Source organism: Strix aluco, chromosome 4, assembly GCF_031877795.1.
Source record: "Strix aluco isolate bStrAlu1 chromosome 4, bStrAlu1.hap1, whole genome shotgun sequence".
Classification (NCBI taxonomy): Eukaryota; Metazoa; Chordata; class Aves; order Strigiformes; family Strigidae; genus Strix; species Strix aluco.
In genome coordinates this window covers 115,386,187-115,402,632 of record NC_133934.1, presented here as the reverse complement: position 1 = coordinate 115,402,632, position 16,446 = coordinate 115,386,187, and the positions used below count along the sequence as shown (strand labels likewise).

Genomic DNA, 16,446 nt, shown 5'->3' with positions numbered 1-16,446 from the left:
TAGAGCATATATCCCTCTGGTATTAGAGTCTACATATCTATAAGAAACAACTTATTAAAACAGGCCAAAAACCAGTTTTCTCCACAAGTAGATTAAAAAAAAAGTCTACCAGAGGGTGATTCATATAGTAGTATGAACTTATAAAATGAGTGTACTATCGTATGCCTTTTAAAATATGACTTTTCCTTGGCTTTGTGAGGGCTCAGTGGTGCTGGCAGAGCCCATCAAGCTTTGCCCTTATGAACTGCAGCTGAGAGTTTGGAAAGTTGGAATTTTGGAGTTCTCCTACAAACCCCCAACTGCTAGTTGGTTTCTGGAAGTCTTGGGCTTTTTCTGTTTAATGTTCTGGTGTCTGGCATGAGAAGCTCTGAAAGTAGATGATTTGGGGAAAGTATATCAAGTCAGATACAGTGTATAAGTAAAATTGTGAAAGTGTGATACATATTGCCCAGAACTACATTTACTGTTCGGAATATAAAAGGGCATCTTTTTGACTGATGGAAATCACCTTACATCAAAGGACTGTACTGTAACAGCATGTATTTAAACTACCTGACAATTTGTCCAGAGTTTTCAGAGGATTAATTGCTATGTACGTTGGCTTCTAAGGGAGCGCACTGCTACAGCCCATTATGCACCTCCTGTTTAGCTTGGACTCCGACTGACTAGATTGAAATGGTTCATTAAACTGCTGTCTTTTAGTCTGCCCTCTGATCTTTACAGTAAATATTAACAATGAGCGTTTCTTCTTTTTCCTGCCTCTTATCAAATTCTCTCCTGTTTTCAGGAAGAAAAAGGACTCGGAAGCAAGTGAGACTCCAGCACAAACTCACGAGATTACAATTGTTGAGCAGTCAGAGCTACTCTACTTCATCATTTTTTTCTGGGTGCTGGTCTACTGCCTTTTACTCCTTCCACAGCTTCTTAGAAACAAAGTTTGATTTCTGTGAGGTGTGAAAAAACAAAGGACGGTGGCTGGATTGCTTTGTGTATCTGCATATGAATATGTTCCTTCAGGTGAAGCACAAACAGAAATGTAGGACCTGATATTTGTGTTTATTATCAGGTTGTCCTCAATTCCTCTACTGTTGTGCTATGACAGTGTCTAAGCACATTTTCTATTATGGTAATTGTATAAATATATATAAAAATTACCTGATTTAGTAGACGCAATTTTGTACATTTGTGCCTTGCTTTATAAGATGCTAAATAAAACCAGATAATTATCAGTAGAAATATAAACAATTCAGAGCTCTAGTCTTCAAAAATTATTCTTTTGGCTTCATTTACTTACGTAGGGCCTGACAGCTGTGGAAGAGGGATGGTGTTGACTTGCCCATGAATCTGGCCCACCTGCAAGGGCAAGGCTAGAAATGTTTTTTCACATGCAATTCTTTGAGAGGGCTGGAGGCAGAGCAGAGCTGCAGGGGGTGGAACATGCTGACTCCAGGAATTGATTACAATTCCAATGGCAATTCAGTCAAGCAACAAAATCAGATTGAGGGTTTTTTGGGTAGGGGAGTTTGCTTTTTTAGGATTTAAATTAATTTTTATCCTGCACCTTTTGTTATGTTTAATTTGCAGGAATAAATTGGGTGTGGAGAAGTGTGAAGAACATACATGTTAGCTGCTTCTTAGGAGGGATCATATGGGAAATCTTAGTTCAGAAACTTCTGTAGAGAATACCTGAAGAAATACACTTTTTATACGTTACTGATGGTGGCCATCTTTGAAAAAGACGTTCAAGAAGCTTAACAATTTTATCAGAACAGATACCATTTGGGTTTTTTTTTAAAAAGTACCTTGCTGCTTCTGAGGCTGATTCTGCTTCCTTTTCTTTGCTGCTTTTACTTACCAGATGGTGTAAAGATTTCTCTTTATGGAGATACAAAAAATAATAGGTAACTTAACTTATGCATGGTAAAAGGATTAGAAATATCCTTTAAGTGCCCAAATCAATAGAGAAAGAAATTACAGATGTAAAACTAAATACAGAGAAATGTTGAAGGCCGGTATTGACTTTCTAGTACAACTGCAGAGACTTGTCTTGTCCATAGACACAGTTGAGCCATTTCTGCATCTTGTAATTTTTGTCCACACCAGTGATCACTATAGGGTATTTGATTTAGAATTTTTGCCAGAGGTGATGTACCTGTGCATTACAGAACAAAAGAGAAGTCTTCAAATTCAATTTAATAGCAGTAACTTTTCTCTGTGTGACTTTTAGTGAAGTCACTATTTTTCATTGGCACATTTTTCGTTTCATAGTATGCTTTATGAGATTACGTCGTGTTGCTGCTTCCACCTGAAAATTCATAAGGTTGACTGCAATGTGCTTCATAAAACAAGGGGTTTCATAATTTACATAGAGTGAAAGTTACAACATGTGGCTATAAGTTTTACATATTTTGTTTTAGCATAAGGTGTATCTCTCTGCCCTGGCTTAGTTTTCAGCTGACCTAACAGTACCTGTGATCAGGACACACCAGAATACATAGCAATTTATTTGCAGGTATTTAAAACCTGTTTACAGTCATGTTATCTGCTAGGGTAATCTTAATCATCCATCACACTTCATTCTTCTTTATAAGCTTTTTGTTTCCCTGGGATTTTTCTTCCAAGCTGCAGTCAGAATTCACTAGCAGCAGTGCACAGCAGGAGGTGTTAAACATTGCAGATAAAATTCTGAACCTCTTTCAGTCAGCAGAAAGCTGAAATCTTTCCTGTTCTGTACTGTCATCATTGAATACTGCTGGATTCACCCCATGAAACTAAAAATAAGGTCCTTTGTGCTTGGTGAGGAACAGATCCAAACTTCCCAAGTTAATTCAGTGTACATCAACATAAGTAAAAAAAAAAAAAATAGTGTTTCATCTTGCTGATGAAAATGTTCAACATTTTGAGTCATCTGATTTTGTGATGCCTGAACCTGTTTGTGCTTGTTGATGAAGACAGTGATACTTTCTTCCAAAAGAAAACCTATACTAGAATTTTTGAAGATGCTTTCTTGAGGTAGGCTAAAATATAACATTGAAGAGCTAGTGCATTTTCTCTGAAACAAAAGAAGTTAAGAAGGATTACAGTTTCTTCATAGAATTTTACAGCTATCAAAGTTCAATCAAGTAAACTAAGCACCCTTCTGTCTTCTCCCCTTCCTCCTAAGGAAATTAATCAGAATGAGGAGGTCTTTGGATGTCTCATCTAAACAACTGACACCCATAAAGAATGAAAAAATTGCACTGATGCTGGCAACTTCACTACACAGTATTTTCTTTCTTGCCTCCCACTGATGAACAGTGACTGAAACAGTGAAGTGAGCAGTTTAAGTGTTAAACAGCATCCAGCAATTGTCTTGATCATCTCACCTGATCTTTAAACTGATGTATGCTTTCCAGCCTATCCCATTAAGAGATAGAGATTCTTTCTTCCTTGCAAAATAGATGAAAAAAATACTAAATTACTCCATGATACTTGGTATTAAGTTGCTTTCCATATTTGGGTTTGTTTGGTTGTGTTTTTCTATAACAAAAGCAGTTTACTTTACTGAGCCATTACCTGGGTAAGAAGATCCCTAGGGTAAAGAGTTAAGAGTGATTATACTGGTATGGTCAACTGTGCATGAAGAGACTGAGCTCTTCAGGAGTTCTGCCATTACTTGGAACTGCAAAAAATGACATCTGCATAAGCAGCACTTCCCCCACTTAAATTGACTTGTAAGCCTGCATCTCTTCTTCCACAGCGCAAGATCCAATCCCTCCATGCAAGTGCCCTATTGTGGAAACATTGCTTGCTGTTAGACTTTGTGTCCTATTCTGAGTTTACAGTCTAAAAAGCCTGATTGTGAAGCAGTCACTATGGCAAAGCCTGTTTTAACTTGCTGGCTAGAGGACTGGCTTGAGGTAGCAGAAGTTTTAAAGGCTTGTGGGCAGTCTCTCATCCAGCTGTTTTCCAACAGATATGTCGATGGTCTGAATAAGGAAGTTTTTCTTGAATATTTGTCTGTTTTTTTGAAAAATGCTAAGCTTGAACTGACTGCATTTGGTATTTTGATTTAGCAGCAGGATTCAGATACACACGGGTATCAATCTATTAAGACCATTTTTAAAACCCATTGTTGTTGAGCAGATGTGTGGGTAGCAGAGTATTGTGAAGTGTAAGTGTCTGGAAGTGCTTGAGGATCACTGGATAAAGGATGTTTGGTGTTCACAGAAGCACCATTAAAAATGGAGAGACAATTATAATAGGATGGTTCAGTATAATTGTAGTCCTGTAACTTAATTGCAAAATGTTTCATTGTGATTTTATAGAAGGTGCAAGGAAAGATACGCTATTGAAGACAGAACCCTGGTAAACATTTATTGGTAGATGTCTTAGAGTTGAAGAATTGAGTTAAACAGTCACATAATTTACAAACTGAATTGAATATAGCCTTTGCCAAATTGTAGGAAATGATCAGTGCAACGATAGGGCAAGCACAGATTACAGTAAAAAAAATGACAATCACTTTTCAATGCCATGAATATTTTTGATGGATTGAGCTCTAAAATGTATTTTTATTGAGTTTCTAGATTGTAATGAATGTGTCTACAGAATTTTATGCAAAGCTTGAGAGTTCAGCTGTTTTAAAATGATTTTTTTATATAGCAGTTATTATTTTATCTATATATTTAATAGAACTGTAAAACCATTTTAAGAGTACCTATAAAATTCTATGTATGTGATATGATTATTTATTAATTATGACTCATGAGAATGAACATTAAGCTATGCATCAGTTGTGTCATCCTTTTGAAAACTGGAAACTGCAAACAGAGGAAGAGTTTTTAATGAACAGTAGACTTGAAAAACATAGGAAATGATTGAATACAATTGTGTAATTCTTAAAGCTGCATAGCAATGTCATTTTGTGATGTTAAACTTTCAGCTAAAGTTGCAAGATATACTGAGTGATTAAGCTACTTTCTTCCATTAAAACTTTCTGAGGCTGAAATTTCTACATGTTGGTATCTGGTGTCTAAACATACTTAAATCCTCTACATCTTCTGGAGATTCTCAATTTACTCCAGCTCAGTATGACTAACTTCTTTACCCAGATAGGGCTCCATTGAGTTTACAGGGATACCATGCAATACCCAGTGGGTTTTTTTAGGGTTTTCTGCACCGATCCCCACAGAATCAGAGCTTCAGAAGGTTAATTTGGCCAGTGTATGTGGTATCATATTTAGCCTTCTAACAAGATAATAGTTATAATGTATTATCTCTTATGCTAGCTTTATGTACTTCAAGTCCCTTCTTGCCAAGCCAAACTTGAATGCATCCAGTGATGTGTCAGTTCCTCTACTTCTGTGGAAGTCAATGCAACACATCTGTGTGCTAAGCACACACTACAGGATCTGGTCCTGAGGGGACTTAAATCAACGTTAATCACATAGGCCAGGAAGTAGCTGAAGCCTATGCATTGCCCTTAGCACTGGATCCCCTGAAATCTAATGTACACAAACAATGCCACTGACTTCAGTTAACCCCATTGTACACATAACATTTGTTTGCCTAAATTCTGCAGGATCAGTCCTCTCTTTCTTTGAGGAAGTTAACATCCACTTCCATTTTGATTTAGAGATCAGCAGCAGGAACAAATGGCTGAAAGACGAGGGTGAGGTTACAAGCTGGAATGTGGCTGTGAAACTTCCCAAACCGCTACAGCTGAAAGCTCTCACCCTAACAATAGGTTGCCCACTGTTTTCCATTGAGCTAATAGGTAGTGGATCTGAATGGAGGTAAAAAGCCCCTAAGTTTTTGTATTTCCACATTGTGCATTTTTTTGTCAGGTAAATAACATTTCTTCCCTTTAGCATACCACTAATAACACTGATTTACAGCTGCCAGACTTACAATTGTTCACGGTCCAGGTTCGTACCTACACAGGACTTGCTGTATGGCTTGTTCCCACCCACGCTGCCCCAAGATCGTGAAGCTATTCATGCAGGAGGATGGGAGGTATATGCACATTAAATGATGTGGAAAAGTCATACTATGAATGGGATAGCGTGCTTACTCTGTCCATCGCTTGACACAACTCTAGAGCTCACACAGGGTGAAAAATTAACGCTTTTAATTTCAAATGCCATGTCTATTTCAGGGTTATCTTAACTGAAATTGTGGAACATCAAATTATTTCTTTCCTCCTCTAAAAGTGAGATGTGGTAAACTTCCTTCCACCTCAGTTGCACTTTTGATGACTCCTTTCCAGGCAGCTGCTACTGTTGATATTGGAAAACAAGAACGGTGTTATTTTCTCACCATGAGGGGAATGTCTTAAGTTTATGTCTCTGGAACATAAAATTGGCCCCTGGGTGATTAATACACTTCTTTCTTCATGAAAAGGTTAGAAGGGGCAATAAAAGTAATTAATTTTACCTTGGTGAGAAATACTAAAACTTACCATTCCAAGAAAGGCTAGATCCTGGCCTTCACTGCTGTGTTCAGGTCAGGTAATATTTTATTCCCAAAGTAGTTTCATTAGTTTCACTGGGCCTTCCTGGAATCTCCTTGATTCATGGAATAGAATTTCTCTGTGTCCAAGGACCAATTTGTACAGGGGGGTCCTGATCCACGGCCGTTATTTGATTGTAACAGAAAATCATCATTGTTTAGTTAGAAATCACTGGTCTGATTTAAATCACATAACTTTCAAATTATATGCTGCTCATTTTTTGAGAGATACAATGCAGTCATTTTTTAATGCCAAGTAACTTACACAAGTCAAATATGTCTATTTTTATTGTAATAAGAAAATTCAACTTCTGCTTTTGTCTTGAACAAAACATATTTCAGTAGGCATACCACTTTATGCTATTGTATTCTGCTGTGTAAAAAGCTGAAGAAAGTGTTCTACCCTTCTTGTTAAAATTCTCCAGTTTAAAATGCAATCTGTAAAGTGCTAGTTTGCTAAAGAGTTAATGATGGACTTTTCTCCTGAAGAAATCATTTGTAAGTAGGGAATGTAATATTTAAAATACATGTTTCTCTTTGGCAAGTGGTGAGGAATGATGGTTATTTAAATGAGAACAAATGCTGGGAGGATTTGAGTGGTATCAAAAGATATATTGAAGAAGATGCATTTTTGTGTACTTTCAAATACATTTCTTCTGAATGCTTTCAATCGGTATGTATTGAATGTTTGCACTTGTTGCTCAAAGCTAATTTTTGTGAGAAAGAAATATATTCTTCTGTATAGTTGGTACATTAGAAAATAAAATGTTTTTAGAAACTTATACTGTAATAAGAATAGTATTTACTAGTGAATAGTTCTACTTTATTTTATAAAATCTCCAATTTTGAAATAAATGGACAGGCTTCCTGTATATAATCTGTTATCTGTGGGTTTGTCCTTGTCCTCCCAAGAAAATACCTTCAAACATCTCATTTCAGGAGAAATCAACATTTTGTTCTTATTTATTCATTATCATTATATCTGTTATTATAGATTATTTTTATTTATTCATTTTCATGCCCAGAGATGATACTCACTTTTTAACAGAGAAGATCTCAGTAAACACAGCAAATTCATGAAGTGTGTTATCTTCCCACCTACCCAAAAAGTGACTTTTAGTTTTGGAAAAAGAATCTAAACTTTTATTCTAGTCAACAAAAAATTAATTATAAATTTTTATAAAGGTGAAGATTTATTCATGCATAGAAATTGGTATTATAAAGACAACCTATGGAAAAGCTTACAAAAACAGTTGTGCTGAATTACATACTGTTCTTACAATTCAATTCTGGCCTGTTTCTATGTAAATGTTTAGACTTGTACATTAGTAAATTACTAGGTGCAGTAGTATTTACTTGCAGTAGTATGTATTTACTACGGTCCTTCCCCCTACACCTTAATTCCCTTTGCAGTATATGAGAAGATGAAAACAAAGTGTGACAGAGATGCAGCACAGTTCAGAATCAGCCCCATGATCTGTCTCCTGAAAAAGACACCCAAACTGGATAAACACAGAATGAAAACAGTATATGGGGAATGGAGTAGGAGTGCTGCTTCACCAATTAAACATGAAGTTTGATGCGTATCACACTTCAGGAATTGTAAATGTTCCTCTGTTCCTTCTACAAAATCAAATAATCTCACATGCTTTCAATGTATTTCTCACTCCCCCTGGAGTAGCTGGTACCTGCCTATTAGACCATGCCCTGCACCTAGTCCTTGAATATTCATAATGCTGTTGAGAATTTGGGATGTTTGGGTCCAGTCCTGGAGCAGCATTGACTTACAGAATCATAGAATGGTTTGGATTGGAAGGGACTGTTAAAGGTCAATCTAGTCCAAACCCCTGCAGTAAGCAGGGACATCTTCAACTAGACCAGGTTGCTCAGAGCCCCGTCCAACCTGACCTTGAATGCTTCCAGGGATGGGGCATCTACAGCCTCTTCATTACTATAACTTTAAAATCTCTAGCTACAATTTGAGACCAGTAGCTTTTACTGGTGTCATGAATGATACTTAAGTAGAGAATAAAAAGGTTGTGATTTAATTGGGTTAATTTTTTGCAACTGGCGCTGTGATTAGGAATTTGCAAGTGGACTGAGGGGCAGGGGGGAAGTTCAAATGTGCAAGATGGGTCAGCTCAGAATGTGGAATAGAAGTAAGCTTTTACAGAGTATGGGATCCAAACTTTAGTTCATATCCAACAGTAAGAACAGGAATTGTTGGACTTGATTTCTTTTCACTGTTCTGGGACAAAAGTCATTCTGATAGAAACTGCAAAAATAATCTTCCTTATCCCTGCTGTGTAAACACAATTTTTGTAGCTTAAAGAAGATGCAAATGCAGCAGAGGAAATAAATCCATCTGGATCATGGCAGCGATAAATACAAACACAGGGTTCATTTCAGATAAGGAACCATATGCAAGTATGCACACTTGGGTTGTGTATGAGCCCAGACCTCCTAAAGGATGACCTGTGGACCTCATGTGTGTATTCTGGTTGGCAGTGTATACTGAAACCATCAGTCTCGCTTCAGTGCTTATTTTACCTGATTGGTAAACAGAAGCCAGCAGGGGCAGGGGTACCTTCAAATTGGTGGGTGGGCAGATATTACAAAGCCTTAGACTTGAGCTGTGATTTCTATTAAGACACCAATATACAGCAATAATCTTTTCTTGAGTTGCTATTTCTATTGATGTTACAAGGACTATTTCTAGGTAAGTTAATTGCAGTAATTTATGAAACGCTTTCTAGTGACTAACTCTATTCCTTTGTTAGCCAGTAGCACTGGCAGTTTTCTGTCCTTGTCAAACTGTACAGTTTACCTTGAAATATCATGTAAGATATGATCAAAGCAAAATGTATAGCTCCATCTGCTGTAAATACTTTGAATTGATTATTTTTGCATTACTTTTTTTATGGCTGATCTGTACCCTGGGGAACTGATTTATCACTTTGCTGATATGTATTTTCTGCATGTTAGCAAGAATCAGCATAAATACAGCAGCTAAGTACATTTATACATTGCAAAGTGGTATTTCTCAGCTCTCAGGCAAAAAGGAGTGTAAAAAGTGTATATTTCAACATCAGGAACTTTTGTTAATTATTCTATGATAGATCTATTGTACTGTGTCATTGCAGCTGCTTGTAAAATCCAGAAATCACATGACTTGCAAGTCAGTGATGGATGGGAAGAGATTCCCAGTTAGGCTTCTGCTAAGTGATGGCTTTCCACAATCAAGATCAGCAACATTTTTTTTTTAGGCAGTAGTCATCAATGCCAAGTCTCTGCACAGGAAGAGTAAGTTGCTATCCCATTTTTTATACTGATTTTATAAGGTAGACCAGCAGTTTAAAGAGGTCAAAAAAACCACTAAAGCAGTTAAAAATATGGAAGTTTCTTTTGCACTAGGGGAAACATCCTTCTTTGGAGTTACGAAGTCTGGGTCACTGAAGTGTGAAAGCATGCCAAAAACCATTTTTAAATAGCATCTTAGGGGGGAACAAAAAGGTTGTGCAACCTACCACCTTTTCAAAATCTCAGTTCCAGTTTTAGGAATGGAATCTGTTCAAAGTAAGTTCATTCTTTCTTCCAACTTCCTCCTCCATAATCATACCTGCAGCTTTTTCTCAGAATGCATTGCAGGTGTTATTATTAGCAAAGTGGTTTAAAATGTTTGCCACTGCTCTTCTCTGCAGTGATTCACAGCTATGAACTGAAAAACCTGGTAGCCAGACTAGGGGCTGTTTGAGAGAAAAGTCTCAAGTTAGTTTTTCTCAAGTGGAGTGTAGAATAGACACATTCTTTCCTGGCCACAAACTTGAATACAACACTCTGGCCCATATTTTCTCATTAACTGCCAGCTTGTCTCAAAGTGCATCACTGAAACAGTGTGTGACGCAATGACAAAACAGCATCATGGCTGGTATCAACAGGAAGGAACAACAGAGGTCACCATTGTCTCACGGGAAGGAATCTCTTCAGTGTCCATTTGAGTACCTATGTGTAGACCCAAACAGCACAAAGTCTGGTTTTCTCTGGTGTGATTACACAGTTCTATAGCATGAACAAAGACAATTACTCATGACAGTTTGGTGTTTTTTTTTTTTCAATTGCAATTTTCTAATCCAAACACAATTTTCTTCACTCTTAACCCAACAGGAAAAAAACAGAAATAACCCCTCCATCCCTTACTGATACGATTTTTTTTAAAAGGGGAAGGGAGATAAATGTCTCTGTTTTCTTGTTGTCTTACAACAGTTATCCCATAGAGTAAAACATCAGTATTTCCAGTACTAAAGATATGGAGAAAGCTGTAATTTGGTACATTATTACTTATTCTGTTGTGGATTTTAATTAGTTGGGCTAAACAGTTTGAAATAAGTGGAAATTTTTAACATTGTGTATCACACTGATGACTTCATCTTACTTTAAAAATCTTTGTAAGAAATTTGTGAAATCAACATAAAAGTCAAATTTTTATTTGGGCTTAAACTCTGAAGTTTAGTTGTCATTAAACAAATATATGACATAAAATATCCATTTCTTACAACAGAGAGAGGATAGTGGTGATAGACTAGCACAAATTTTATCCTAACTGTGCTTCTAAATCAAAAACTCCTGTCAGCAGGCAGGCTCAATGAGGAAGTAGCTGTGGAGAAAGACACCCTTTTTTTATATGAAAATAACTTCCAGAATTCTCATGGCATTCATGTGTTCTGTTTTCTGTGTTTTAAGTATTCTGCTTGCCTTCTCTTTGAACCTACTTGAATTGGATAAAATTCATTATTTAATCATAGCCTGCAGAGGATTAGGGAGGGTTTCTTTCTGCTCTATTTTATGTTAGAAATAATCAAGAATGCCAATTTCCTTCAGTACTTCAGCTAAAATTGGAAAAATAGACCCATATGTTCTGACAGCTCCCACTGGATAAGACTGAACAGCTGCTCCTCTTCCTAAGCTTTTGTCACGGGATATAATTATTCTTCCATCCATAAAAAACCAGAAGGATGCCCCTTCAATGCTATAAAAATACCTAATACTGTAAAATTTAACAACATGGGCATTACAGAAGATGTGCTCTAAATAGCAACAGAGGTTTGAGCCAAGAAAACACTTAATTTGCTAATACCCTAGGCCTATATATCACTTTTAATCTGAAATAATTTTATTAAGGTTGGTAGGGACAGTTATATTAAGGAAGATGGTAAATCCCTGCTAGAGTGCAGATGGAACGAAGGAGGCTGGGGCTCCAGTGACAGATCTACTGTTGCATACACACTGCCTTCAGCACGACCTAACAGGGGAGCGGCTGGCCAGAAGTGGCTTTGCATGGTATTTACGGTGTCGTCGTCTTCTTTATTAGGCAACAAGGATGATCTCCAGTCCTTGTGCAAGTATACGTGATCCTAGGAGACTCTAACTTGGTCACCTGGCCTAACACAAGTGTAACTGGTTCTGTACCTGCACTCCTTGCAGGGTTTTGCAACAGAGTAAACAGGATCAGCAAGATACAGCACACAACCAAATCCATCCACCGTGGAAAGGAGGTGCCAGGAGGAGGCAGAATGGGGCCAGCAATGTATATTTACATTATTTAAATATTCCCTTCCACAAGAGTGACCACGTTGCCCACATGTGTCTATATCTTTACATTTTTGGTGTGGTGTGGTGACTTGTATGAGTCCATAGATCTGGCCACTCATCAGTGCTATAGGTAGGCCTGTTCCTCTGAGTGTGTGTACCCCACCACCATGGTAAATGATGGTAAAATACAGTATTTTTTTTTCTTGCACAAAGAGTAAGAAAGCTACTGAAAAGTAATAGAGCTTTTGGACATGTGTGTGAGTGGAGGACGGTGAGGAAGAGTTCAGCTTGAAAACTGAATTGTGCATTTAGCAGTTAAAATGACATCAAAGCAAATGGGCGTCCCTGACTGTAAAGATTTTCATCACTTATGCCCATCTTTTGGCCCATCTTCCATGCTCAGAAAAAAAAAACCAACAAAACCAACCCACAACCAAACCCTTGTTGGTCAGCAATTTCATGACTCCATAATGTAATGAAACCTTGAGAAAGGCATCAAGGTACAAAGGATGAGCGATTAACTCCATGGAGAGCAACAGGATAATCTGAACAGCTGAATATTGACACTGACAAACATTCACTGACATTGCAAAAGATGAGTGCAATGCATTGAAGAACAGGCAGGGTGATTTGGGCCAGATGCAGCTTTTTCATGGTCACTTCCAGACACAGCTCTGCGGGAGTGAAGCAGAAATTTTGTGCTCCACCACTATTGTAATCGATGACTAGGTATTCAGCAGGGTAATTCCTCTCTGGTTCCATAAAACTGCCATTCATTTGGGGATGTGACCAGGCGCGAGTGGGATGTGATTATTGCCTTCAGCTCTCTGACGATCCATTGGGACCTATACTAGGCCAGGGGACTTTCAAACTCCAAATTTGAATTTACAAGAATTATCCATTTCATTACCTGTCCTAAGCATCTATCTGATCCAGGCTGTGGCTACGGATCTAAGCCATGCAGTAATCAAGCCTGGAGGTTTGGTTATTAGCTACATCTCCGGGAGGAGAGTTAGGTCTTCACACTAGTCACAAAGAGACCAGCATTGGCAGGCGATGCCATGGGAGGTGGGACGAGGGAATTAACTGAGACTGGCATTAAAATAAACTGTAAGGTAGCTCCAAATGTGCTAGTTGTTGCAAACTGATTCATTTCAGTCCTATGTCCTACTTTAGGGATCGGTTATTCACATTTACAACTGAACCTTCCACATCAGGCACTGTATGGTAGATAATTTGTTCAGAGCTTTCTTATTGTCTTATGTTTTCCCCCAGTTTTCCAAGGACACAGCTTACAGATTTTTATGTCATTTGTAATGAAAATAGAAGCTGGAAAACAGCAGCATGGGAGGCACGAGAGAAACCGTATTCCTATGTTTCAGCACCACACATTTCCCTTCTGTTCTTCATCTGTGGCTGAAGGGTTTTGATGGTGGGAGAGTTACCCTACATCAGCTGTTTAATCCAAGAAATTTCAGGGCACTTTTAAAAAAATTTAGTAGTAGCTGGTAATATCACTCAAGCAAAGTGAGCGTTGACAAGAAACTGGAGATCAGTGGTCTGGCTAGTCAACAATCTGCCTTAAGCAACGGCAAAAGGAGATGCTCCTTAGGGAGTACACATACACCCAACCACCTTCAGTAGTCCTTTCTTCCACCTCCTGGGCCTAGCACCAGCAAGGGCTGCGGGCGCCAGCTCCCTTGAGGAAAAGCAGCACTGTGCCTTTGGCAGAAAGGACAATCCTGATGGAAACGACCGTCTGTGTGTATGGAAAGGTGTGATTTCGCTACACAGTGATGAGAGAGCTCAGTGCTGCCAAAAGGACTGCCTTTCTCCCAGGGCTTGCCTGGACCCGCACGACAGGACAACCCCATTCCCTGAGATCCACCCCTCCATGACCAGCCTTGTCTCAGTGGGAAGACGGGTGCCCTGGAGGCGGCCTCGGGCAGCTCCACTCCCAGCCCTGGCCGGCCTCCCCACCAAGATGGCGGGAGCCGCCCTCGCCCCAACGCTGCCGCCCACCGCCGCCCGCGCGCGCGAGACCCGCCCAAGCGCGTGCGCGGCGGCGGAGCGCCAGGGCCGAGCGCCTCGCAGTCCTCCGGCGGGGGGAGGGGAGCGCGCACACACGTGAGCCATTGGACCACCCGGCGGCTCCCGGGCCGTTGCTGTATCCCGCTATCGCATTGGCTGCCCTGTGAACCTTTCACCTTTTACGCGGCTTTCGCCGCCAATCGCCTGGTTTCTTTCATAGCGTGGGGCCGTGGAGCGTGTGAGCTGCGCAGGGTGGAATTCTCGGAGCGGACTTGCGTTGCGGGCGTTGGGCGGCCCTCGTTGGTATGGGTGGGAGGGGTGGGGGAGGTGCTCCGTTTGCGTAGTGCCGGCAGCGCAGGGGGAAGGGAGGGGGAGGAGGCTGTCCCGGGCCCAGGTGAATGGAGGAACCTGACAGTTGGGGGGAGTGAGGCGGCGGCGGCGGGGAAATGGCGGCGGCGGCGGCGGCAGCAACACAATGAGACGCGGCCTGTAGTGGGGGGAAGCGCTGGGCTGGGTCCCGTCCGAGCAGGTAGGAGATGGCGGCCCGGGCGCGCCTGCCCCTCGCCCCGGGAGCTGCATGGCGGCTGAGCACGGGTGCCGGAGCCCGCCGCCCGCGCCGGCCTGAGCGCCCGCAACCCCGGCGCCGCCGCCGAGCGGGGTGGGATGGCGGCGGTAGCTCCCTCCCCGCCCTCCCGGCGCTGCGGCCCGGTTAGGTCTGCCCCGCCTCCGTCCCAGCGACCGTCCCTGTCCCTGCGGGTCCCGGGGCGGCACCGGCCTCCGGGCCGCGGGATCGGCCTCGGAAACTTCCCGCGGGCCCCGACGCCGGCAGGGCCGGGGCCCCGCGTGTGGGGCGGCGGCAGGGCCCGCACGGCGGGGGCCGCGCTCTGGCCCCTCTCGGCTTTTGTCTGCTCTGGCTCCGCGCCCCCCGGCCAGCCGTGCTGGAGGCCTGCCTGCCGGCGGGGGCTCTGCCTCCCGGGGCTGGGCGCCTCTGGAGCCCTTCTGCCGTGTCGTGATGGGCTTGGGGAAGGCGGTGTAGGATAGTAAAAGACTTTCCGGTCTGAAGTGCTCATGCTAAAGGCGGTATGAGAAACTTAGCTCTTCTCGCTGCTTCCTTTCCGTCCTCTTCCAGTTTAAATGAAGGCAGCGCGTGGAGTGGAAAAACGTAGTGGCAGCGTGATGAAGGCAGGCCTTGTGCTGTGTGATCTGAAGTTAAAAACAAAGGGTTAAAAAGACAAATATTTTTGCACTGGAGTTTGTTGCTGTGTTAGGTAATCTAAAAAGAAACCCGAATGAGTAGAAAAGGGATTGTGGTACTGACATCTGAAAAAAGGGGATATTTTTTTGTGTAATATTATTAACCAGAAATCATTGTTTCAAAAAGGTGAATCTCTTAGTGGTTCAGTTAACTTTAGCTGCTAAAAGTCTGGAGGATATTTGGCGCTTCAGATCATCAGTTATGAGTATTTTTGGCGTTAGGATTTTTGAACTTCCAAGTTATGTGGTGGGCTCAAGTGGTGAAAGTGTAGGTTGGGAGATGATTACCACGTTTAGAGCAACAAAACGGAAAATCAAAACAACTTTGCAGACAGTTAACCCTGTTTTACACTTCTTATTAAGCCATTTTGAGTGCTCTATTGAAGTGCAAACTGCATATGTAAGTTCAGTAGGTTGGGTGGTGTTTGTTTTAACAAGTTGATATAGACACAAACTGAAATTGATTTCTATTATTCCATGATTATTCTCATAAATCCTTCTCTTGAGGGTCTTCTCATCTGTCTCTACATGATACATTGTAGTCTATTTAAAAGCTTTGAAGATGCTACTAGAAGTTTTCAGCTGGAAGGTGCTTTTACATGTATAATCATTGGATTGTTACTTTATTATTTATTAATCCATAGGATTGAGTTGTAGCTCAGTGCTCAGCAGTCAAAAAATGAATAATGCTAGAATTAACAATTAACTGAGGAGAAAATGGCATCAGTATGCTACTGTATAAATCCTTTCTGGGGCCATACATTTAATACTAATTGCAGTTTGGGTATTTTCCCTTTATCTCTCTTCTACCTCAAAGAGATTGTATTAGGCTAAGAGAAAGGTGGATTGAAAATTGGCTGGGGCTTTTCACCCAGGGAAAGATACCAGTGGAGGGATAAGAGACATTATGAAACTTAGTCATGAAGAAAGTACGTAGGGAGCTCTCGGGTTTTTTTGTTTTGTTTCCCCTGTTTTTGAAAGATTTCTGTAGTCTACAGATTCAAAACAAATGAGATACTCCTTTACACTGTGTGTAACTAAAAGACCTGGTGCAGCAGCGTATTGGGAATACCAAAAGTT

General features: G+C 40.7%; 2 protein-coding genes across 10 annotated transcripts in view; both read left to right on the top strand.

Moving 5' to 3' along the window:
• The window catches only part of CLMN (calmin), a 77,777-nt gene extending 70,401 nt beyond the window's left edge, over positions 1 to 7,376 (top strand). For both annotated transcript variants that reach the window (XM_074825035.1, XM_074825036.1), the window contains exon 13: positions 788 to 7,376. In XM_074825035.1, the coding sequence (XP_074681136.1) occupies positions 788 to 941 (154 nt within the window). In that variant the 3' untranslated portion in view covers positions 942 to 7,376. The remainder of the gene's footprint in view (positions 1 to 787) is intronic.
• Positions 7,377 to 14,299: 6,923 nt separating this feature from the next.
• Positions 14,300 to 16,446, top strand: part of DICER1 (dicer 1, ribonuclease III) — a 66,601-nt gene continuing 64,454 nt past the window's right edge. For 6 of the 8 annotated variants that reach the window (XM_074825031.1, XM_074825029.1, XM_074825024.1 and 3 more), the window contains exon 1: positions 14,520 to 14,641. The gene's annotated coding sequence lies outside the window, so the exon portion shown is untranslated. The other 2 variants (XM_074825025.1, XM_074825026.1) reach the window with 2 other exon arrangements.